This window comes from Malaclemys terrapin, chromosome 2 (genome assembly GCF_027887155.1).
Source record: "Malaclemys terrapin pileata isolate rMalTer1 chromosome 2, rMalTer1.hap1, whole genome shotgun sequence".
NCBI classification, from domain to species: Eukaryota; Metazoa; Chordata; order Testudines; family Emydidae; genus Malaclemys; species Malaclemys terrapin.
Window position 1 is genome coordinate 240,888,984 of NC_071506.1, and position 25,399 is coordinate 240,914,382.

Sequence of the window (25,399 nt, forward strand, 5' to 3'; positions counted from 1 at the left end):
ACATGCCATTTTATATAGAAAACCCCAAATCCTATCTTTACCCAGGGGACTAGTTCCATTGACGTTCTTACTCACACAAGTAAGGTATACAGGACTTTACCTCCAACAGAAAACATCCAGCAATGTCAAATTATTTTATTACCTCAGTGAGAGGGAAAGGACATGATTTGCATACACTGCTCTCAATTACTCTGTGATTTTTATCTATCCCAGGATTTCCAGTAAAAAAAAAAAAAACACCCAAAATTTGCCCATTGGAGAATCAAATCTAACCAAATCACCAACTTGATTTTGCAAGGTCTGACTAACCACAGTAATAACCCTGTGATCTTCAAGGACTCTTTCCCTCTTCTACCATGATATGTAATGCAGGATCTAGTCATTCATTTCTTATGTGCCTTGTCTTCAACAAGAGTTTACAGTTCAATAAGAAGGAATGGTTGATGAGGCCCCTGTTCTCAACAGCATTTCTATCTGAACTAAAATTTCCAATTTTGAAAACACAAAATTCCATTGATTTCCACCTGTTTCTTTATCTCACTCCAGTAACTTAAAGCAAAGCACTTTTCAATACACTAGTTCAATTACTTCATTTTGTCAGCCAGAAGGATAAGGAAAATAATGGAAAACCACACAAGGTATAGTTTCGTGCCTGGATACTTGGATGTTAAAATCTTCTAAGATCTTTGTGCTGCTTTGTAAATAAATCATGTGAATCTTTGGTTAAAAGAATGAAAGTACTCTAGCTAAAAGGTAGTATAAAAGGTCTAGAACCAAAAAATTGACCTATTTTGAGCCTGTGCCATTGTGCCTGGGGGAAGCCTTTCAAAATTAAACTACAAATTCATCCATTTTTATTTTTAAAGCAATAGCCACTATCTCTGTGAATCCTACAAATTCTCCATACACATTTCTCCTAAGGTCTGTATCAGCAGCAGTAGTTCATATACAAACACACTGGCTCAGAGCTACAGTTTTGTCAGAGCTTTTTTAAAGCCATCTTTGTGTTCTCCTGCTCCCCAGGACTGCTAGGGGCTAGTCCAGGCACTGGTATAAGACTTAGGGCAATTTTAAATTAGGCAGAGTTGCCACAGGCCTCAAGAGGCCATTCCACGGCTGGCTATAGGGAGAAAGAAGTGCACTCTGGCCATGGCAGCCCCCTCCTTGAACTCTTCCCCTATATCAGAGCCAGGAGAGTGAGCTGTGTAAAGCCAGCTATGTCACCTGGGTATTCTGCCACACCAGGGAAATTCCTAGCTGATGATATAAATCGGTTTTCTGGCCTCCTTGTGCCATTGGAGCAAAGGAAAGGGGCTGAAGCTCAGACCAGATATGGCCATCTGTTCTTCATTCTGTGCAGACATAAATTGATGCAAAATCAAAGCTGATTTGGTATGACAGGACACTATATAAATAAAGTTGTTGTTAGTATAAGTTCATTCCTCCATTCTCTCCACGTCAAAACTATTTTGAAAAATCAGTGTTTGGGGAAAAAAAGGCAAAATTAGGTGAGGAAGAAGAAAAAGTGTTTCAAACTTACAAACAATAGAGAGAAAAACAATAAAAAATAAACTTTAAACATTGTTTAATAAGGTCTTTTAAGTACACTAAGTACTGTCCCTGAGCAAAACACCATCATTCTTTTCAACAAGCATTATCTTAATGTGCCACTTGAAATTACCTAGGGGACAAGTAATCTTTCTTTTTTTACATTAAATATTTAGTGCACTTCAGGAACATAATGTTACAACTACTTGTTAGGTCATCCTACTCCACTAATACTTCCAGAGTTGTCAGTCACCATTAAAGTCCACATTTGCTAACAGTTACCTTACAATGGTATCCACCATTGCCACAGTTTTCTCCTTCTCTTAGGGCTTGTCTACACTTACCTGTAGAGCGGCGCTGCTGCAATCAATGCAGTGGGTGTCGATTTAGCGGGTCTAGTGAAGACCCACTAAATCGATGGGAGAGCACTTTCAGATGGACTCTGGTAATCCACTACTCCAAGAAGAGAAAGGGAAGTCAACAGGAGAGTGTCTCCCATCGACACAATGTGGTAATTCGACCTAAACTACATCAACTAAACTACATTCACGTAACTGGAGTAGCGTAACTTAGGTTAACTTACCGCGGTAGTATATACAAAGCCTTAGAAAAGATGACATTTCTAGCGATTGGGTAGTTACAGTGGGCACATGTTAACATCTGTATAGTTTTTATTGCAGTTGTATTTGATTATCTGTTTTTTGTTTTTTGTGTTGGAGGTGGGGGGTTGTGATGATGTGTGCATTGGTATGATGGTAATAATACCATCAAATCCATCAAGATATTAAGGGAAGAAGCAACATTTCTAATGCCTAGGGCACAGGACTGGGAATCAGGACTCCTTGTTTCTAATGATCACTCTTTGACTGACCCACTTTCCAACCTTGCATATGCATTTGACTTCTCTGTGGTGGTATAGCCATCTCTCAGATGTGTATTTAACTAGCTCACAGAAGTTTCCTGAGCCTTAATTAATTAGTGTTTGTGAAGTGCTTCAGGATCCTTGGATGAAGTGTACTACAGCGTAAGTACAAAGCATTAATGCCATCTGGAATCTCCATTGGTTACTTCACCATTGAGACACAGAAATGATGGTTAAAATGATCTTCATTAGAGAACAGGAAGAGGCACTTCAGAACTTCTTCAGAACTAGTGGCAGTAGAACTACAACTAGTACAGCAGGCAGCTGCCAGCCTACTGTGTAAAAAAGCTTGTGAGAGCATGTCACAAGAATCCCCTGCAAACTCCACCGGCTACATATTCCTTTTTCAAATAAAGTCCTGATATGCAAGATCTTTGGGGAATAAGGGTGTGTGGAAAAGAGAATAAAATTACTTTTTGTTCTGAAATGCTACCTTTAGTCATGTTTTGGTGCTTAGACCCCACATGGTAGATGCTTTGAACTGTGCTAGAGAGAAGGACAGGCAGACAAACAAAGAGTAGCAGCAGAAATTTGGATTGAAGCAATAGAGCCCTTGGCTTTAGACTCTGCGCAGAACAGCTTGCATGTGTGGCTGTTAAGTGAACATGAGCTCAAGTTGCCTCACATATCCACAGTCCCTCACTGCCAGAGACATTTTTTCCCTACTTTGGGTCTTAAGGTTCATAACGAGAAGTCATTCTTCCGCTCTACTCTGCTCTGGTTAGGCCTCAGCTGGAGTATTGTGTCCAGTTCTGGGCGCCGCATTTTAAAAAAGATGTGGAGAAACTGGAAAGGGTCCAAAGAAGAGCAACAAGAATGATTAATGGTCTTGAGAACATGACCTATGAAGGAAGGCTGAAAGAATTGGGTTTGTTTAGTTTGGAAAAGAGAAGACTGAGAGGGGACATGATAGCAGTTTTCAGGTATATAAAAGGGTGTCATAAGGAGGAGGGAGAAAACTTGTTCACCTTAGCCTCTAAGGATAGAACCAGAAACAATGGGTTTAAACTGCAGCAAGGGAGGTCTAGATTGGACATTAGGAAAAAGTTCCTAACTGTCAGGGTGGTTAAACACTGGAACAAATTGCCTAGGGAGGTTGTGGAATCTCCATCTCTGGAGATATTTAAGAGTAGGTTAGATAAATGTCTATTAGGGATGGTCTAGGCAGTATTTGGTCCTGCCATGCGGGCAGGGGACTGGACTCGATGACCTCTCGAGGTCCCTTCCAGTCCTATAATCTATGAATCTATGAATCTATGAAACTATTTGGTGTCTTGGATGTTGCCGTGGCTGCACTACATGAAGGGGTATAGTGATTCAATAGTGACTGGTACTATATTTACCATTTACTTTCATTTCTAGGTGACCCTGTGAGCTAACAGGGAGAGCTTTCTAACCCTGGACCAAATAACAGGTGTGACACTCATTGCACACACTTGTGTGACTCGTGTGCAAACCAAATTCATTCCAATAAACTCTCACCTCTGAGAAGCCCCTGAGGACTGGCATTGTGGCAATGCTTGCAAGCCATTGAAAGAAATGACGTCACACTCTGTCCCCACAGACTCGCACAGAGGAGCCCACAGCAGCGGAGTTAGTATTTTAGCACACTCTTTCTCCATGCCAACACCATGGGACTCAATGCTCTTTTTTTATTGGTGGTGTCATCTGGCCTCAGTTCACAACAGGGGCCAATGCTCCTGACAGTGGCCCTCTCAGAATCACTAGCAGGAAACTGGAGTTAGATCTATTAGAGTCAGTTTGCTTCTTTTTTTAGACAGAGCATTCTGGATGCACACACCAACCTGTAGCATGCGTGTGCATGCTCGCACACCCCCACCCACCTACCCACACACAGCAGTGGATTTTAAATGGAAGCCTGAAATCAGTTCAGACGGCTCCTTGTAGTGTGCAGGGTAAGAGTTCCCTCAGCTACAGTTAGCTGTTTACCTCGTTCACTTGTTGAGCATTCATTTACCTAGCAGTTTTGCCTGCTCCCTTTCAGTTATCATAGCGCCCCACTGAGGTTAGACCTTCTTAGTAAAGATGAGCTGAGGAGGTGATGTTTTGATTCAGATGTGAATTAGCTTCTGGCTAGAGATCAGGTCTGAGGCCAAATCAAGGCTATGGTAGTGATTTGTTGGTACAGAAATATTATGAGCTGTTCTTGTGAGATTTTTTACCCTAAATGGTGGAAACCCTGAAAAAAGCAGCAAATCGTATAAGATTTCAGCCACATCTGAACGGGAAAATAGGCCTGTTCTGGTGTGTGATCTGAGCTGGAGCCATGCAGGATACAAAACCAAATCTCCCTGAAATTGAAGGGGATTCCAGTCCAAGGTTCCCACCCTGACTCATCACTAATTCCTAAAGTATCAACTAATTTTTATCTGAATGTTTGAGATATTCAGTTTCCAGAGAGCAGTTCCTTGAAAACAGTATTCCTTCTGTTCAGAATTTGCATTCATGCACATCTGTAATAATTATTAGGGTTCTGCTTCACCACTTAACATTTCTGGTGCTGTGAAAAAACCAACCTCTAGGGTACTGAATCTAAGCTGCTAGCTCCTCACAGCATGGTCTGGAAAGCATGTGGTGCTAAACAGGTGTAAAAAAAAAAAACGTTGCTGTGTCCCATGGCTGCAATGCTAGGCATGTGTTTTCTGACTGCCTGTTGCCAAAGGGCATTCTTGAGAAACAGTTGCCAGTATGTGCTTCTTAAAGTGACATCAGAATAAAAGCACTGATTTGCAACTTGTGGTACATATTTTTCAGGAGCCTCAGCTGTCAAAGGATAACACTGCATAAGAATTTGTTTGTCTCCTACGTTCTTAACTCTGTGTTTACCATCGCCCACCTCATCACAGTAGTGCCTAATCCAGGCCTTGTAAAAAGGGATCCTGTAAGTATTTAATTATTCCCTTCTTTTACAGAACACAGCTAAACAAATCCACCGTGGATACGTTTGTAAACGATAGCCTTGCAATGCACTAGGTCAAAAATACAGGACCAAATTCAGAGAGACTTACACAAGCATATCTCCCATTGGGAGAGACTTGCTCAATAAGAATCTCAGAATTTGTCTTGAGGAGTATAAGGATTTGAAAGTAATTCTGTTAGCAGCATGGACTTGCTGGAATGTTGAGAGAGAATTTGCACAATCTGCTGAGATAGAGTTCCAGGACTTCATCAGTGCAGCTCAGAAGGGAGCTCAAAAGTTAAGTCACTTTTCTGTCTCTCTGATCCTGGCCTGCAGTCCTATTCCCAGCACAGAGTGGCTCTACTTACATTGGCTAACAATGGCTCCTGAAGGATAGAGTGGCCCTGCCTATGCCCCCTTTCTCCCAGACATGCCCTCTATCAGAGAGTGGGGATGTGGAGTAAAGTGGCCACCATATGGCTCTATAATTCTTGAGGACTTCCCCAGGCAGGGGGACTCTTGGGTCTCCAATCCACTGGGATTCTGGGTGCTTTGCACTGTTGAAGCTGGGCCCAGGATCCAGTCCAGTTTTCACTGTTTACCAAACTCTTCCCAGTAGCCAATAAATCAAGGCACAAGCTCAGTTCATTTTCAGTACCATTAGTCCTCTTTAGGTAGATGAAGGAGCTCTGCATATTGTTGGACTCTGCCAGTCCATCAGCTGATAAATATTTCAGAAATTTGCATTAAACACAAATGACCTGAGTCTGACCTTACTCACATTAGGAGTAATTCACCCCAGTCCAGTGGAGCTGCATTAGTATACACTGATAAAGACTGGCAGGCCTGTGATCTCTAAAGTTATGTCATAACATTTATCAGTTTGTCTTCTAGTAGAATATTTAAATTATGGCTTAATCATTTCTCTAGTTCTAAGTTTCAAAAAGCGATTAAATGCTATCACAGTATTACCTGTCTTACATGCATCTTTCAACATGTGCTATCTGTTAATCAAGATAATTAAAGTAGTATGTGAACAGACTACAGAAAAATATGATCAGTTTCAGGGGCCATCTGGAAATTAAAAAATAGAACAGAAAAAAATATCAAACACATTTCATTCTACCTTGCTGCATATTGTCCTATGTTTCCATTTTACGCAAAGGGTATGATAAAAATACTCTTGATATTTGAAGATGAAGAGCTCGTACATGATAAGCAAAGCATTAACATCAGGCTGCTGAAATTTAAGTAGGAATAATTACCTCAAGCTCAGGTTAAAAAATGATAGTTCCTGGCAGAAGAGGTAAATTATCTAAATCAGAGTGCTTTTTAATAAATGTTGAGGTCACATCTAGAAGGTTTATGCATTGAGAGTGTACTGATTTATAAAGGAGACATGAGGCAAATATATGTAGATATTTAGGACCAGATCCTCATTTGGGATGAAATCCTGGCCCCAAAAGTCAATGGAAAAGCTCCCATTTACTATAACATGCCAGGGTTTCTTGGTGTAAGGTGGCATCGCTCTATTGAAGTTAATTGAGATACATCAGTTTGCACTGGCGATATGGCCCTTAGTAACTATGGTGATGAATGCTATAGGAATAGCATAGATAGATACTTATGACTTCAGTGGGACTCCATATAAGTACAAAGATCTGTCCATGCAGAGCACTTTGCAAGATTGGGGCCTTAATTAGTATCTTAAATTAGAGGAAATTCTTTAGATTGGATCATACTTGAAAAGGAAACATGTATACAAAGAAATTTACCTGGCCAGTACATTTCTGGCTTTCCACTGCTGTTACTGAAGATATTCATATGACTAAGCTCCAATTCAGCAAAGTATGTAAGCACATGGTTAATTGCTTTGATGAATTAGGGCCTTATTCTGTGCCTTCTCCCTCACCATCAACTCTTCTTCTGCCGGATCCAGCAGTGAATTGCTCCCTAGTAGGTAAGACATAAAACTGGAAGTCAGAAGACCTGAGTTCTTCTACTGATTAACTGGGTGATGTTGGGTGAGTCATGTAACTGTTAAGTATCTCAATGTACATGTCTTTAAAAATAAGAAGGTAACAGAATTTATTTGCAAAGCACTTTGAAATCTGTGGTTAAAGAGCCCTCCACAGGTACTAGGCAATACATTATTTAATTATTATTCTATTCTTCTGATACCATATGGCTGGGAAGAGAAAATGAGCCATTAGGGGGGCATGTTCTCAAAAAATAATGAAAATCTTTTGAAAATGTAACGAATGTATGTTTAAATCACACCAGAAATATTCCTGTTAACTTTTCACTTTGTAGTAATTTAACAAAGCAAATAAAGGTATTATATATTGCTTTGGTTTATATTTGGTACACCTGCCATTTTTTAAAAGTCCATTTCAGATGATTGCTTCTGACTTTTTGTAGTTTGCAATGTTTGGCCTCATTTCTCCTATGGATCTTCACAGCTTGATGGACACATGGGTTAGTACATCTCATGCATCAAAAATACGCAGGCATACATATCATAGTGTGGAGGAGGAATTGCTATACCAATGGGAATTTCAAACAGTCACAAATATCCATTATTTAATGGCCAGATATAGATGTGACGTAGGTAGTATTTATTTATTCTGCACCATGGAAAAATACTTTAAAAATAAATGTTATTCCACCTCATTCCTTGGGAATTTTTCCCTTTCGGAAGTTTCAGAGTAGATTTTAAATATGAGGTAGCAAGGAAAAGCTACTCCCAGTGAACATATATTTATGAAGATGTCAGTAACACCAATGGAAGACAACAACAAGAAGGAAGAAAGAAGCCTGTCTTATGTAATGGATGCTGAGGGGATGAGACTAGGAAACAAGTCCTTCTTTCCCTAACACCAAAGAACCATTCTCTTCCCACTGGGCCTTTTCCTATCAAGAGATCAGGTTCCAATGCATACACCTGGACCTGGAAAGAATCTATTATACCCTGCCCCTTGGATATGTTCCTTAGCACTGATTTAAACCTGTTTTGTGACAATTCCATCAATGTAAAATGGTAAGTGAAACTGCTTCTTAAATGTATTTATTATTATGCTTTTCTTTTTCTTTTGTTCTATCTTATTATTTGATTCTATTTGTATTCTTGAATTTATGTGCACCTAAACTAATGGAAGAGAAAAAGGATACAAACCCTGGCTTCCCAGCAGGAGGGGAAGAAGAAGAGCAAAGAGTCTATGGACAATCAGATAAGGAGAAATAGCAGTGTATGTGTGAGTGTGTATATATATGTATAATGCTATGAAACTAAATTCCTTTTTTTACATTGTACCAAAGTGACAGTTGTCAATTATCCTTGTAGCTGAAACAACCAAGAGTTTCTTTGCCACTGAGGCAAAAAATGACCAATAAAACCTTGTAAAGCGTCCGTTCCAGTATTTTCTTCATGTTGGTGACAAATGTAAAACTGGAACATTTGCACATTGTCCGGAACAGCTAAAGTCCCTCCCCCTTATCAAGCCATTGAAAATCCTGAACACTGAGATCTGCACTTTAGCTGAAGTGCACTGGCCAGGAATGAGTGAAAAGAAAATTGAAGATGATACACTTTTTTTTCTCAGGTTGCCCTAACAGGTTGCTCTAGCAACAGGCGGGCATTGGACTTTCATCCAATGCCTGATGAATGCAGGATTGGTGAGTGATTAATGAGTGACTTAGCACCATCGGATTCTGTACCAGCTGTGGGCATCTTACTATAATCGCAGTGTATGATCCAACCAAGGCCAACAATGTAGCTGCAAGTATCAGAGGGGTAGCCGTGTTAGTCTGAATCTGTAAAAAGCAACAGAGGGTCCTGTGGCACCTTTGAGACTAACAGAAGTACTGGGAGCATAAACTTTCGTGGGTAAGAACCTCACTTCTTCAGATGCAAGTAATGGAAATCTCCAGAGGCAGGTATATATCAGTGTGGAGATAACGAGGTTAGTTCAATCAGGGAGGGTGAGGTGCTCTGCTAGCAGTTGAGGTGTGAACACCAAGGGAGGAGAAACTGTTTCTGTAGTTGGATAGCCATTCACAGTCTTTGTTTAATCCTGATCTGATGGTGTCAAATTTGCAAATGAACTGGAGCTCAGCAGTTTCTCTTTGGAGTCTGGTCCTGAAGTTTTTTTGCTGTAAGATGGCAACCTTTACATCTGCTATTGTGTGGCCAGGGAGGTTGAAGTGTTCTCCTATAGGTTTTTGTATATTGCCATTCCTGATGTCTGACTTGTGTCCATTTATCCTCTTGCGTAGTGACTGTCCAGTTTGGCCAATGTACATAGCAGAGGGGCATTGCTGGCATATGATGGCATATATAACATTGGTGGACGTGCAGGTGAATGAGCCGGTGATGTTGTAGCTGATCTGGTTAGGTCCAGTGATGGTGTTGCTGGTGTAGATATGTGGACAGAGTTGGCATCGAGGTTTGTTGCATGGGTTGGTTCCTGAGTTAGAGTTGTTATGGTGCGGTACGTGGTTGCTGGTGAGAATATGCTTAAGGTTGGCAGGTTGTCTGTGGGCGAGGACTGGCCTGCCTCCCAAGGTCTGTGAAAGTGAGGGATCATTGTCCAGGATGGGTTGTAGTTCACTGATGATGCGTTGGAGAGGTTTAAGCTGAGGACTGTAGGTGATGGCCAGTGGAGTTCTGTTGGTTTCTCTTCTGGGCCTGTCTTGTAGCAGGAGGCTTCTGGGTACACATCTGGCTCTGTTGATTTGTTTCTTTATTTCCTTGTGTGGGTATCGTAGTTTTGAGAATGCTTGGTGAAGATCTTGTAGGTGTTAGTCTCTGTCTGAGGGGTTGGAGCAGATGCGATTGTACCTCAGTGCTTGGCTGTAGACAATGGATCGTGTGGTGTGACCGGGGTGGAAGCTGGAGGCATGAAGGTAGGCGTAGCGGTCGGTGGGTTTTCGGTATAGGGTGGTGTTAATGTGGCCATCGCTTATTTGTACGGTGGTGTCCAGGAAGTGGACCTCCCGTGTAGATTGGTCCAGGCTGAGGTTGATGGTGGGGTGGAAGCTGTTGAAAGCATGGTGGAATTCTTCCAGGACCTCCTTCCCATGGGTCCAGATGATGAAGATGTCATCAATATAGCGTAGGTAGAGAAGGGGCATGAGTGGACGAGAGCTGAGGAAGCGTTGTTCCAGGTCAGCCATAAAAATGTTGGCATATTGTGGGGCCATGCGGGTGCCCATAGCGGTGCCACTGGTCTGGAGGTATATATTGTCACCAAATTTGAAGTAATTGTGCGTGAGGATAAAGTCACAGAGCTCTGCAATAAGTTATGCTGTGTCATCATCAGAGATACTGTTCCTGACAGCTTGTATTCCATCTTTATGTGGGATGTTTGTGTAGAGAGCCTCTACATCCATGGTGGCTAGGATGGTGTTTTCTGGGAGGTCACCAATGCATTGTAGTTTTCTCAGGAAATCTGTGGTGTCACGGAGATAGCTGGGAGTGCTGGTGGCGTAGGGTCTGAGTAGGGAGTCCACATATCCAGACAGTCCTTCAGTGAGAGTGCCAATGCCCGAGATGATGGGGCGTCCAGGATTTCCAGGTTTGTGGATCTTAGGTAGTAGATAGAATAACCCCGGTCGGGGCTCTAAGGGTATGTTGATTTGTTCCTGTGTTAGTGTAGGGAGTGTCCTGAGTAGATGGTGCAGTTTCTTAGTGTATTCCTCAGTGGGATCTGAGGAAAGCGGCCTGTAGAATTTGGTATTGGAGAGTTGTCTGGCAGCCTCCTTCTGGTAGTCAGACCTGTTCATGATGACAACAGCGCCTCCTTTATCAGCCTCTTTGATGATAATGTCAGGGTGGTTTCTGAGGCTGTGGATGGCATTGCGTTCTGCATGACTTAGGTTATGAGGCAAGCGATGTTGTTTTTCCACAATTTCTGCCTGTGCACGTCGGCGGAAGCATTCTATGTATAGGTCCAGACTGTCATTTCGACCCTCAGGAGGAGTCCATGTGGAGTTCTTCTTCCTGTGTTGTTGGTGGGAGGGTATCTGTGTATCAGTGTGCTGTTCAGTGTTATCATGAAAGTATTCTTTGAGTCGGAGGCGGCGAAAGTAGGCTTCCAGATCACCACAGAACTGTATCATGTTCGTGGGGGTGCTGGGGCAAAATGTAGCTGCAGATATTTTTTTACCAGCAACTGTGGTCACTCTTTAATGACACTCTGGGATGAAATGTCATCATGATACTGGGTGACTTTTCCTGCATGTAGGAAAATAAAATTACATCAGGTCACGTTCATTCAGGAAGTTTGGTATTGGGCAGCAGAACAGGAGTGTGCAGCAACTGCTGGAATTTGCAGCTGCCAACGACATGGTGATCTCTGACTGGCTCTTCTGGCAGCCAGAGATTCACAAGCAGACCTGATACAGCCCAGATGGCTTCACTAGGACTGTTATTAATCATGTCCTCCTTAACAATCATTGGCGATTAATATTGGATGTAAAAGTTCACAGAATGCTGAACCATCAGCTTTTGCTGACAAAAGTACGCCTCTGACTTTGATGACAGACAGTTAATGAGCTGAAATTAGCCTGATTCAGCCAAAAGCCCTTATTACAACCAAGCTATCAGACAGCTTTCCGTTCTGAACCACGTAAGGCTATCGAAGCATTATGGAGTGAAGTCTCACTCCCTTGTCAATGATGTTGTTTCAGGTCATCAGTGCTGATCTCTGCCAGTTTAGTGATGGGGCCCCAGCCCTTGAAATGACATCTATGGGTCAGGGAATAAATGCTCACAGTTGTTGGAGCTAAATAAAAAGCAAGGCTACCATTTGAGTCTTCAAATACACATTTGTGGAGAGCAAAAGCAAAGGCTGAGTGGGTTCAACTTTGGAATGAAGTTTACCACTGGCTGCCACCAGGCGTGATCGCCGCACTCCCTATTGAACTTTGCGGTGTTTGCAAGGGAATGTGGCACCAGCTTCTCCAGTAAAGAATTGGGCTGGCAGCATCAGCCAGAGTCTGCAGAATCAGTTGCATTGATGGGAAGACCGTGTCATGATGCTCTTCAATTGTCCATCACCTGCAGTCCCTCTTCCACTTGAAGAGGGGAAGGAAGTCACAGTAGAGCCACCTTCCTTCAATCAAGAAGGTATCTGGACCACAGTCCATAAGCTGAAGTCTGGGAAGGCACTGAGGGTAACATTACCCCTGAGATGCTGAAGACAAATGACAGTATTATTGTACCACCATTCTGCTTTGGGATCTTGAATATGTGAATAACATTGTCATAGATTCATAGATTCTAGGACTGGAAGGGACCTCGAGAGGTCATCGAGTCCAGTCCCCTGCCCGCATGGCAGGACCAAATACCGTCTAGACCATCCCTGATAGACATTTATCTAACCTATTCTTAAATATCTCCAGAGATGGAGATTCCACAACCTCCCTAGGCAATTTATTCCAGTGTTTAACCACCCTGACAGTTAGGAACTTTTTCCTAATGTCCAACCTAGACCTCCCTTGCTGCAGTTTAAGCCCATTGCTTCTGGTTCTGTCCTTAGAGGCTAAGGTGAACAAGTTTTTTCCCTCCTCCTTATGACACTCTTTTAGATACCTGAAAACTGCTATCATGTCCCCTCTCAGTCTTCTCTTTTCCAAACTAAACAAACCCAATTCTTTCAGCCTTTCTTCATAGGTCATGTTCTCAAGACCTTTAATCATTCTTGTTGCTCTTCTCTGGACCCTTTCCAATTTCTCCACATCTTTTTTAAAATGCGGTGCCCAGAACTGGACACAATACTCCAGCTGAGGCCTAACCAGAGCAGAGTAGAGCGGAAGAATGACTTCTCATGTCTTGCTCACAACACACCTGTTAATACATCCCAGAATCATGTTTGCTTTTTTTGCAACAGCATCACACTGTTGACTCATATTTAGCTTGTGGTCCACTATAACCCCTAGATCCCTTTCTGCCGTACTCCTTCCTAGACAGTCTCTTCCCATTCTGTATGTGTGAAACTGATATTTCCTTCCTAAGTGTCTTTGTTAAACTTCATCCTGTTTACCTCAGCCGATTTCTCCAATTTGTCCAGATCATTTTGAATTATGACCCTGTCCTCCAAAGCAGTTGCAATCCCTCCCAGTTTGGTATCATCTGCAAACTTAATAAGCGTACTTTCTATGCCAATATCTAAGTCGTTGATGAAGATATTGAACAGCGCCGGTCCCAAAACAGACCCCTGCGGTACCCCACTCATTATGCCTTTCCAGCAGGATCGGGAACCATTAATAACAACTCTCTGAGTACGGTTATCCAGCCAGTTATGCACCCACCTTATAGTAGCCCCATCTAAATTGTATTTGCCTAGTTTATCGATAAGAATATCATGCGAGACTGTATCAAATGCCTTACTAAAGTCGAGGTATACCACATCCACAGCTTCACCCTTATCCACAAGGCTCGTTATCCTATCAAAGAAAGCTATCAGATTGGTTTGACATGATTTGTTCTTCACAAATCCATGCTGGCTGTTCCCTATCACCTTACCACCTTCCAAGTGTTTGCAGATGATTTCCTTAATTACTTGCTCCATTATCTTCCCTGGCACAGAAGTTAAACTAACTGGTCTGTAGTTTCCTGGGTTGTTTTTATTTCCCTTTTTATAGATGGGCACTATATTTGCCCTTTTCCAGTCTTCTGGAATCTCTCCCATCTCCCATGATTTTCCAAAGATAATAGCTAGAGGCTCAGATACCTCCTCTATTAGCTCCTTGAGTATTCTAGGATGCATTTCATCAGGCCCTGGTGACTTGCAGGCATCTAACTTTTCTAAGTGATTTTTAACTTGTTCTTTTTGTATTTTATCTGCTAAACCTACCCCCTTCCCATTAGCATTCACTAGGTTAGGCATTCCTTCAGACTTCTCGGTGAAGACCGAAACAAAGAAGTCATTAAGCATCTCCGCCATTTCCAAGTTTCCTGTTATTGTTTCTCCCTCTTCACTAAGCAGTGGGCCTACCCTGTCTTTGGTCTTCCTCTTGCTTCTAATGTATTGATGAAAAGTCTTCTTGTTTCCCTTTATTCCCGTAGCTAGTTTGAGTTCATTTTGTGCCTTTGCCTTTCTAATCTTGCCCCTGCATTCCTGTGTTGTTTGCCTATATTCATCCTTTGTAATCTGTCCCAGTTTCCATTTTTTATATGACTCCTTTTTATTTTTTAGATCATGCAAGATCTCGTGGTTAAGCCAAGATGGTCTTTTGCCACATTTTCTATCTTTCCTAACCAGCGGAATAGCTTGCTTTTGGGCCCTTAATAGTGTCCCTTTGAAAAACTGCCAACTCTCTTGTTGACTCAGTTTGATGAATCACTGAAACTGGTGGCCGATCTGGTCAGGCAAGAAGCAGCATGCATTGAACTGGTTATTAATCCAGATAAAACGAAGTCCCTGGCCATTACCATCAAACAGCCTCAAGCTCCAGTTTACAACCAGGTCATGCTAACCTGTCCAGGTGGGACCTCAAGTATGTAGCAGCCCTCAAATATTTGGGCTGTCATAGACAGTGCTGGAGGATGCTCAAAAGATGTAGATGCTCATATAACAACAGCTGCTGCTGCTGCCATGTTTCATGCCTGCTCTGGGCCTGACAGCCTCCGTGGATCTGTTGTAACATCAAGCTTGCTACAAAGCTGTGGATTTATAGAACCACATTCATACCAACTCTGTTGTATGGAAGTGAGGAAGGCCAAAGAACACTCAACTAACATTTTCAATTCTCATCATATCCGTCAGCTTTTCCATATCAAGTGGCAGGACAAGACTGGAAATGAGGATATTCTAAAGTGAACCCAGCAACCACCTCCATCAGCACTGGTTTGGTTTTGTCTGCTTTCTTGGTATAGACATTTAAGAATGGAAGATCAACAAATTCCAAAGTGTGTGTGTCAAGGAATGCTGCCTCAGAGCCAGTGATCATGTAGGTGCCAAAAGCGTTGGTGGCAGGACAAGATTGCCAATGATGGACATAAATGGAAAATACAGTCAGACCATCTTAGTCACCTTACCAGAGATAGATCAGGTTGGCACTGATTTGCAAGGAGGCCACATTCTTTTGTGATTTGTCATGATGATGACGATGTATTATAGTATCCCTAAAATTGCTTATGGAGAAAAGTGTTAAGTCTTGAAATTAAAACAAGGAGAAATACATTTATTTGTGAACAACAAATTAGATTTTTCCATTAAAAAGTTTGAAAAATATAAATAGAATTGCAGCTTTCTAATCATTTCAAGTGATCTTGTACATTCACTGGTCTTATTCTGGCAACTATATTGCTGAATATTGATTTGTGTATGTGGATAAGACACAGCTGGAGTCTGGAGGAATATTTCTGTTAATGAGAAACCAAATCATTTAACAGATACCATTTAACAGCCCTCATTACACCCCTGCAGTATCAATTGAAATCATTGGGGTTACATGTTTGTATATGAGGGCTGAATTTGGTCACAAGTAACCAATGGCTGAGTAATTTGAAGCTAGTCTGGAAAAGCTTAAAATTACCAAGAGATTTTATTTTATTTCATAGCACTTTGTTGTGAGAAGGGAGAGAATATTGGTATCTTCCTCTTTACCCATGTTCCCCCTTGTTTCATACAATCTCTTCAACATTTGTGCACTAGCTTTCCCCTGGTTACTCAACCGTCTTGACAAGTGTAGTCTAAAGTTTAGAGCTCTGTTACAATGTGACAGAGCCCATGCTAAAGGACAGCACAATGGCATGGTACCCCATTGGGCACTCCTAAGAGCATTGCTCTTCAGCCAGGTACGGTATCTCAGAGTCCCCAGGAAGTACAGCCACTCTGACTCTCATAGAGGAGAGTGAAGTGTGCTTTCTTCAGGACTAGCATTACATGGTCCCCTCCCCCTTCCTGCACAGTTTGAAGAGGCTCTAGCTGGGAGCAGACCTGTCTCCAGCCCAATGATTGGGCGAGAGTGTGCATTGCCGATCTGCCCTGTGTAAGGAATGGTATGGAGGTACACCATGCCAAGTGCATTGCATGAAAAGAATTATGCCTCAAAGAGAAACCACATACCTCTTCCCCATTTCAGTCCAGCATTTGCATTGCCAATGGTGCATAAAAGGAAAGTGAAAGAACAGCACTAAAGCAAATATTCTCAATAGGTAAAAACTTTAACAACAAAATTGTGGTATAAATAATATACCAAAAAATCATGACCAGCAGGATGCCATAAATAGTCTCCCCATTCACTCATTAAAAGTAGAGTCGCCATCACTCAACTCAAATGAGGTTTTCCTGTATCTGTATCAAAATACGGGGAGACACAGAAAGAAATGAATAATGTATCATGATAAAGTGTGGAGAGGAAAACTGATTTATGGGACTAAAGTGCAATTGGCTTTCCCCTATTGCCTGAGGGATAAACAGGGAATGAGAGCCAGGAAAATGAAGGTGATGGGCAATATTGCAGAAGCCGAAATAATTGTAGCTCTTTTCTGAAGGTAACTATTATCTTCCTTGTTAGCACTGCAGCAGGCACCTTCTGCTTTTTGTTAGTTATGATTCTTTCTGATGTGGCCTGACGGAGTCCTGAGGAATTTTAAAAATGTAATTGTGTCAGTAACTGAGCCAAAAATGATCCCATTGAAGATAAATGGTAAAATTCCTATTAACTTCAGTATAACCACTGTTAGCCTCAAATTTCTACTTTGCTCAGTCTCTGCTGGACATGGCAAAGATTAGGGAGCCATCAAGGAGTGCAGTTCCATGTACGGGGGGTTGTTCCATGTTCTGTGTGCTGCATAATAACATGGTAGAACTCCATTCTTTTTACACTAAACTGGCTCTTTATTAAAGCAACTATTCACAGAGCTGCTCTATCTGCACTTTAGCATTCCTAGCTATGACTTCCTGGTGCCTCTCCATCCTAAAATCCCTGTTCCTCTTTCTAAGTTCCATGCAGGTTGCTTACAGGGCAGCCAGAGCCATTTTAGACCCCAGCATGGTTTAGATCAAACTGAGAGCTGTTCTAAAATACAAACTGGCTCCAACAGCCCCCAAGGGGAATCTTGCCGCTGCAGATTGCTGAAGTTCAGTGACCTGTAGCCACACCTCTTCCAGCCTCTGGCACACCCTCTACACTAGGGGCTGAGAGGTGCCTGTAGGAAGGCTATGTTGTCACCTTGCCATTTAGGCATCTCCTACTATACCAGAGAATTCCACAGCTGACCAACTATTTGGTCTCTTTGCACTGCCAGAGGTATGCAAATGGGTCATGGTGGGGCTCAGGATTAAGCCCTGTGTTTATAATTGTAGCAGTTAATTGACTTCCATGGGACTAATTGTGTGAATAAGATAACCACAAATGTCCTTTAGCTGTTATAAGCAAAATATTCACTAGTTTTGCGCATGTCAGTGCGGGTCAAGTTCTGTTTTCGCTTTCCCCTCATGCAAACTCCAACTGAAACCAGTGGGTTTACACAGGGTGTGAGTCTGGGAAGATTGTGGTCCCTAAAGAAACACTGTCATCTGAAATTTAGCTCAAAATGTAAATGCTGTAAAGTAAAATAGAAATGGTTCTAATTTTGAAAAAGAAACCAATCTCATAAAAACATGTGTTTTAAAACAAATAAGCATTCCCCTTCTGTGTGTGAAATCTCAGTAGGACAGAGCTAGGAACGGGAACCCAACTATGATCAAAGGTGAAGCTGACTTCAATGATTTTCACTGGCCAAGGTAAACAAAAAAGGAACAAAGGGCCAGATTTCAGGCCTCTATCGATGTAGATAAGACTAGGAAAGTCAAAGGGAGTTGGATACCTAATTCACTTTGGCACTTTTGAAAATCCCAATAGGCACCTCTCTTCATCTTTAGGTACCTAAATACCTTTGTCAATCTGCACTACCAATCCCACTTTTGCATTTCTCACAGAGACATTCGCTCAGTCGTACAACAAACTTGATCAGTCTCCCATGGTTTTCTTTAACTACTGTGACTTGTTCTATCTGCAGTGTGGGAAAAAATGGTCAGGCTGAGAATTTGGGTTCAGACTGAAAAGTTCACAGGTGAATGCCACTCTGTTTATGTTCGTGCATATAACACCACTACCCTGCACAGACTGCATGCTGGCTTGGTTTTTCGTTCATTCGGAGATGCTTTGTGTCGCTCCATTTTACACCGCTTCGAACTCACACCAGGCTTCACAACCTCACTCCTACCAATCCTGTTCATGGGATCAGTGGCTGGGACTCCCTTTAGAGCCTATCAACACTTAAACTGAAGGAAGGAGGATTTGCTGCAGAGAAATATAAAGCCCATCCCGAAGAGGCCAACTGTGCTGTTTTCACAGCACTCAAACCACTGCTAGCAAAAGGAGCAAAGTGTTGCTCCTAGGAATTCCAGCTGAGACTCCAGCATGGCAGGGCAGAGCAATGGGCTATTCTTTTTTATGCTTTCTAATTTTGAAACCAAAATAGAAGGGCTATGCCTTAATTTTGCAGTTGCCCAGAATAATTGCTAATGAAATGTAGAAATAAAATGTTTAAATCCAATTAGTTTCCTTCTCCCAAGCTAGTTTACCAAGACAAACCTGCAAGCTGAGTTCGATGAATCAGGACTCGTAGGATGCCATCGGTCCCATATCCCCAGTGACAGCTAGCTTGCTTTTAATTAGCCTTTGTAGGTGTAGAAGAGCAGCATGTATTTGAGTGGTGCATATTTCTTTCCTGACACAACAAATGCTGGCACCATCTTTCAGAATGAGAACTAGTGTTGTTGTGATCCTCATTGTAAGAATTATTTGTACACAGTTGATTCCCATTCCTAAACCAAGCAGGAAAATAAACCCACTTAAAATATTGTTGAGGGTTCAAGACAAACCAACCCAGCTAAGGAGATTTTAAGTTAAGGATACCACAGTGTCCTTACCAATCTGAGCCCTGCCCTGTGCTTCCTCATCATTATGGCTCAGGTTGGGAGTGGTATCTGTGCAACCATACAATCCAGGAAGAAGCATCCCACGTGCTTTTGTGGCTGCACAGGAACTGTTCATAGTAGGAATTCTAAGAAGGGGCAGGGTCCTGGCCCACAAAGCAGGGCTGACACACCAAGGGGAGCAATCTATTCCACTGAACTTCCCTTTGATGGAGCATGCAGCATTCTCCCTGTGCACAAAGAGTAGCACCAAAGAGATCATTCTGCCCTAGGAGCTGTGTCTTAAAAACCACAGTCTAGCTATGTAACAGCTAAGGGCCCTTATACACTGGTGTCTCAGAACACTGGGGAATCTTTCATGCCTAGGACAACACTCTGGTCCCATGTGCAAAGCGCGAGTTAACATGTTATGTGAAGGATACCCCATGAGAGCAGCACAGCCGCAACAACATTCCAGTAGTAATGGTGACTGCTGGCCCAGATTCCCCCGATATGGGTTGTTCTGCACAGCCACCACCTTCCAAACAGCCACAGAGGCAGGTGGTGCAGAGCAGGACTCTGTGGCATGCAGGTAGAGTTCTGTTCTGCTTTTGTTCTGCTTCTCCCTTCAAGCACAACCAAACCACAATGGTTAGACTGTACTAAGGGCCTACTGTGCTCATGGAGGGAAGGCAGGATTTGGCTCCAATTGTCGTGACCCATTCTTCCCACAGCAGGCCTCAGTTATGGATTATGTGGTGGCCTGAATGTAGAATTTCTTCAAGAGCTATTAGTTTGCCTCTATTGCTTAACATTTAATGAAGGGTCATTTGCAAAGGAAGTGTCTGCCAACAGTAAACTCAGGGCCTAACGCACCACTGCATTCCTCCAGTTTTTATTCTAGTGTGACTGAATTCATTGGAACTACACTCGCATAAAACTGGAGTAACTCAGTGGTGAGTCATCCTAGTCAGCCTCTCATAGTTTATCCTAGGAATGAACAATTATCCCTGTTACTAAAGACTTAATACAATTAGCGCTGATGAAGATGCAGCGTAAATACCGAATTGACATATTAAAAACAAAAAGAATGTATTTTCTCCCTCATGTCTGAATGTACTATTAAAAATGAATGCACTGTTTCCCTGGGTGGAATAATATTTTCATTCATTTTTGAAGACAGATTTGTAAAGGATTAAACAGCATAAAAAGAAATCAATGATTCCCATTTATCCCCAAGATTTTATATTCTTGTTGATTTCTTCATAACTTTTGTATATAAAAGCAAATTTAGAGTTACATTTCACCCCATCAGTATCAAGTTCCCTTTTCAGGTAGCAATTCCATGCCAAGTAGTGACATCATGACCAGCCGTATGCAGCCTGTAGGATCCAAGTATTAATGATAAAAGGCCATTTGCAGCATACTTAGACGGCACTTCAGTAAAGAGCATTAATATTCAGTGTCACGCATACAACAGTTGAATTCAGCTTGAAAACATATCATGCAGCTACCATTCATGAGAAAGATTCAGACTTTCTCAAGGAAATTATTAGGGATGCTTTTTCCATAGAGAGGCAATACTAAATTAATTAGCTGATAGCAGGGGAGAAAAAAAGAAAATAATTGGGGGCGTTAAGAGCAAGGCTATTATTTTGGGCCAGATTCTACTACCTTACCACTGTAGGCCTTACTTTATGAGTATTGCTACTGAATTCTCTCCTAAGGCAGAGTCTTAATTCAATCATCTCTGTAGATCTCAACTATCCTAGTATCACAAAGAAAGAGATTATGTTCTCTCTCATAAATTCCATGACCTGTGTTAAGTTCAATGGCCTGTGTTATACAGGAGGTCAGACTAGATTATCACAATGGTCTAGGAATCTATGAATGTCTTTCAGGTAGCCAAGTCCCAAATCATTCTTTGTCAAAACAACATCTGATATTCCGTCTACATCTAATGAGAAACCAGTATGGATCCAATAGCGCTGCAGTTGTAACATCCTAATCACTTTCTCCATAAATGTAACTCTAAATGATCTTATGTTGTAGCCCCATGTAAAGTGCATTGTAGTGTCTAATCATAAAGTGATAAAGGCCTGGAGAACTCTAGCAACTTCTGAGAGAAAGGCTGCACCTTTCCTGCCAGATGTAGGTGAAAAAACAGCAGTCTCGACCACAGTTGCCACCTGAACATTCAGGAGCCACTGTGGCACTAACACAATCCCCAGATTGCAAACTTGAGCAATAAACAGAGGGAACAGACCCTCAGTCAACAGTGTTGATTTAATTTACCATTTTATTTGATTGCTTATCCAAACCTCTGAGCATTACCACAGTCTTCTCTGAATTGTTTCTAAACCAGCTAGCTCTCATCCATCAGCACTTGCATTCTGATAACTACACTAATCAACATGAATTACCAGACCAGGATAACCTGCTTTTAGTATCAGCTGCCTACCCTTGTCACCAGTCTTGTCATTCTTACACATTTCTGCCATCTAAGAAAGAGAACTGTTACTACAAATTTTCCATTATGTATCTTTTCTCACTTGCTCTATTTTTAACAGGTCCACTGAACTCACATAACCAGAACTTTGGTAGTGATGTGAAGTCTGTTTTCTACCTCATCCATCCTGACACTCTTATCAAACACTACAGAGACTATATTTATTTTAACCTTTGTATTGACTGAGTAGCGAGTCCCTGCCAGGCTGCAACTATTAAGTGGAGTGGAGAGATTGTTGAATGGACTCTGATACTAATCAAGTTCTCTGTGCTTTATTGAGATGTTTACTTACCTGCCCCTTTCTTTTTGATTAATCTCAAGAGATCTGAGCAATGTGGAGTTCTGTATCTCTCCCAGTAGCTAAGAGACTTGAAGGAAGCAAGTATCTTGTTTCAGATGTGTACATAAGTGACAGGAATATCTAATTATTGTTATTACAGAAGGTGACCTTGGACTTCTTTTAACTCTGCAGCCTACTTGCTATTCTAAAAAGCAGAATACCAAGTAGATTGTATATCATTTGCCATGAACAACCCATGCATGACAAAATCAGAGTTGCCCATCACATCATGCTTAAATGTTAGATTAATTAGCACAAATACTAACAGTTGACCTGGGAGTGAAGGTGGTGCTGAGTGCAATCTATGGGTTAGGTTGCCTTTCATAAACTTTCATCTGATCTTTCAAAGCAAAGCCCTTATAGGAAGGGGGCCTTTAATGACTCTGAACTATTCTATGATTCTGCAACTACAAAAACAATACACTTAAAAATGTTACGTTGAGGCATAAATGTCAAGAATCAGATAAATCACAACAAACCTGATATTCATTGATGAGCTATTTAAGCTAAAGCAGTGGTTCTCAAACTAGGGCCGCCGCTTGTTCAGGAAAAGCCCCTGGCAGGCGGGGCCACTTTGTTTACCTGCCGCGTCTGCAGGTTTGGCCGATCGCAGCTCCCAACCGCGGCCACTGGGAGCTGCGATCGGCCAAACTTGCGGACGCGGCAGGTAAACCAGTCCGGCTCGCCAGGGGCTTTCCCTGAACAAGCAGCGGCCCTAGTTTGAGAACCACTGAGCTAAAGGACAATGTTAGAACAAGATCAAAAAGGTATAAATTGGCCAAGAATAAATTTAAGCTAGAAATTAGAAGGTTTCTAACCATCAGAGGAATGAGGTTCTGGAACAGCCTTTCCACAGGAAGAGTGGGGCTCCTTTTAAAATGGAGCTTGATACATTTATTAATGGGATTATATGATGGTATAGTCATCAGTAGCAGGGACTGGATTTGATGGCCCAGGATCCCCATTCCAGTCCTATGTTCCTTTCCAAGATTTCTTTCAATGAGTGTCTGTGACGGGGTGGATTAGGTTCAAAGGCCCCCTGTTCGAGGCCTTAGGGTCCTGCCACAACTATCCCAAGAAAGGAGCAATGGCGCTAAGTCCTCCGAGCAGCCTAGAGAGGCTGTAGGGAGCAGCCAGTCAGAGCCCAGGGTGGCCATATAAAAGGAGCAGCAGAGCTAGAGACAGGAGATTTTTAAGAGCAGGTTAGACAAACACCTGGTCTAGATAATACTTAGTCCTGCCATGAGTGCAGGGGACTGGACTAGATGACCAGGATTAGGACTCTCAAGGTCCCTTCCAGTCCTATGATTCTATGATGCTTTAGGAGTCATGCTAAGAAGAGCTAAATGCTAGCCTGCTAAAACTTATCAGCACAAGAAATGTTAAGCAAGGAATATTATTTTTAGCTATGTCCTAAGATGCAGGAACAGATGCTTAAGTTAGCAAAATTTGATGGACTTACCAAAAAGATCTAAGTAAATAACAGATGTCTGAAATTATCAGAAAATGTGCTAAAAATATAATGTATCTGTCTGAATAAATGAGGAAATAATAGACCCAAACTGTAAAAAGGGGGGCTATAAGAATGTCAATTTGTATACCATTTTCAGAACCATGACTGGGATCATCTTGTCATCACTGGGGGACTGGTTCTCCAGATTTTGGTAACCATGAGGCCTATATCTGTTAGGCACTGTTCTGATCTCTAACTTTCTAATACATTCAGTCACTCTGACTTAGCCAAGTTCTAATTATTTGATCATTTCAAACCATATTAAATTTTGGTTATTGATTAATTATTGATGATCAATTCTTGATCATTGATTATTGGAACCCTGGTCTTCATGGGTGAGTGCTTTAACCACTGGGCTAAAGGTTATAAGGTTGGGGCACCCCCACCAGTGTTTTGTGCGAAGACCTATTAGGCAGCTTCTGAGTGCAGCACTGGATTGGGCCCCATAGGCGAGATTTGGGGGAGGGGGAATGCCTAGTATGAGGATCCCACCGGGAATTAGGCAGGAGCTAGCCACCTAGGCTTCAGGATTGAGGTGGCTTTGTGCATGCCCACTTATAGCTTTTCAGGTGCCATGGAGACTTTAACACAGAAATCTGAGTGCCTAGGGACTTCAGGCCCCTAAAGGTTATGTGGTAGCTGAGTGGGGGTTTAGAGACCTAAATTTTGGATTTAGGTACCTACATGGCAGTTAGACACCTAACTCTCTTTATGGAACTAGCACCTAGTGGGATGTTCAGAAGTGTTTAGGCACCTATGGGAGTTAGGCACCTAGGTGCCTTTTGAAAACCTGCACCTTTAGGAACCTTTACACATATGTCCCTTAGGAATTTAATTCCTATTCTACTTTCAATGAGACTTAGGGTAAGTTCCTAAGTAATTTTTGAAAATGAGACTTAGGATCCTACATCATGTAGGTACTTTTGAAAATTGTACCCTTTTAAAATTGTACATACTATATCCCTGAGCTACACAGAATACAGTGTACCTCTGAGCTGTGTCCATTTTGTTTTTTTAATTTAAATTTTAAAAAAGTATATTAAAACATCCATCTTAGTCTGAGAGCCTGTGTGCCATATTTCTGACTGGAACATGTTTTAATGGGTGAGTCATAAACTTCTGAAAATAAGTACTGACATATGAGCTGGTATGATGTGTTCTGATAGCTGGTTTTTTCGAGTCACACTGCTTAGCATAACATTACTTTGGAAAAGTCCTTTACTGCTTATTTGTCCAAAATATGGATACTTGGAATTTAAGGATACTTTCCTAGAATAATAATCTAATAACCAGAAAAAATTATGAGGCAGCGCAGTAGTTGAAACCCAACCACACTCCCTTTTAATACTAAATAAGAATGTCTGAGAAAATATTTTATTGCCTTCAAACTGAATGCAGATAATAAATCACATACAGCTACTGCAGCAGTCAGTACAACTATGCAATGGGGCAGATCGTCAGCTAGTTTATATCAGGAGAGCTCTAGTGAAGTCAATGGAACTGCACTGACTGACCCCCGAGTGAGGATCTAATATGTTTATTTCTCTTTAAAACAAACTGAGGCAAATTTGGCAGTTTTTGACTTAATCTGGCCCACATAGATGGCTTAATATAAAAATAATAACCTTGTCTGGCTCATTGTCACAGAGCGGTTTCTCTGAAATTGTTTGAACTTAAATTGTGTGCACACCCAGAGTGATCACAAATAAACAGAGAGGGAATTAGAAGTGAGAG

At 41.8% G+C, this 25,399-nt stretch overlaps 1 protein-coding gene across 2 annotated transcripts in view; it reads left to right on the forward strand.

Annotated features, from left to right (window-relative positions):
* Positions 1 to 25,399, forward strand: part of CALCR (calcitonin receptor) — a 252,687-nt gene that overhangs the window by 173,139 nt on the left and 54,149 nt on the right. For both annotated transcript variants that reach the window (XM_054021165.1, XM_054021166.1), the window contains one exon: positions 5,246 to 5,372. In XM_054021165.1, coding sequence (XP_053877140.1) covers positions 5,246 to 5,372 — 127 coding nt within the window. The remainder of the gene's footprint in view (positions 1 to 5,245; positions 5,373 to 25,399) is intronic.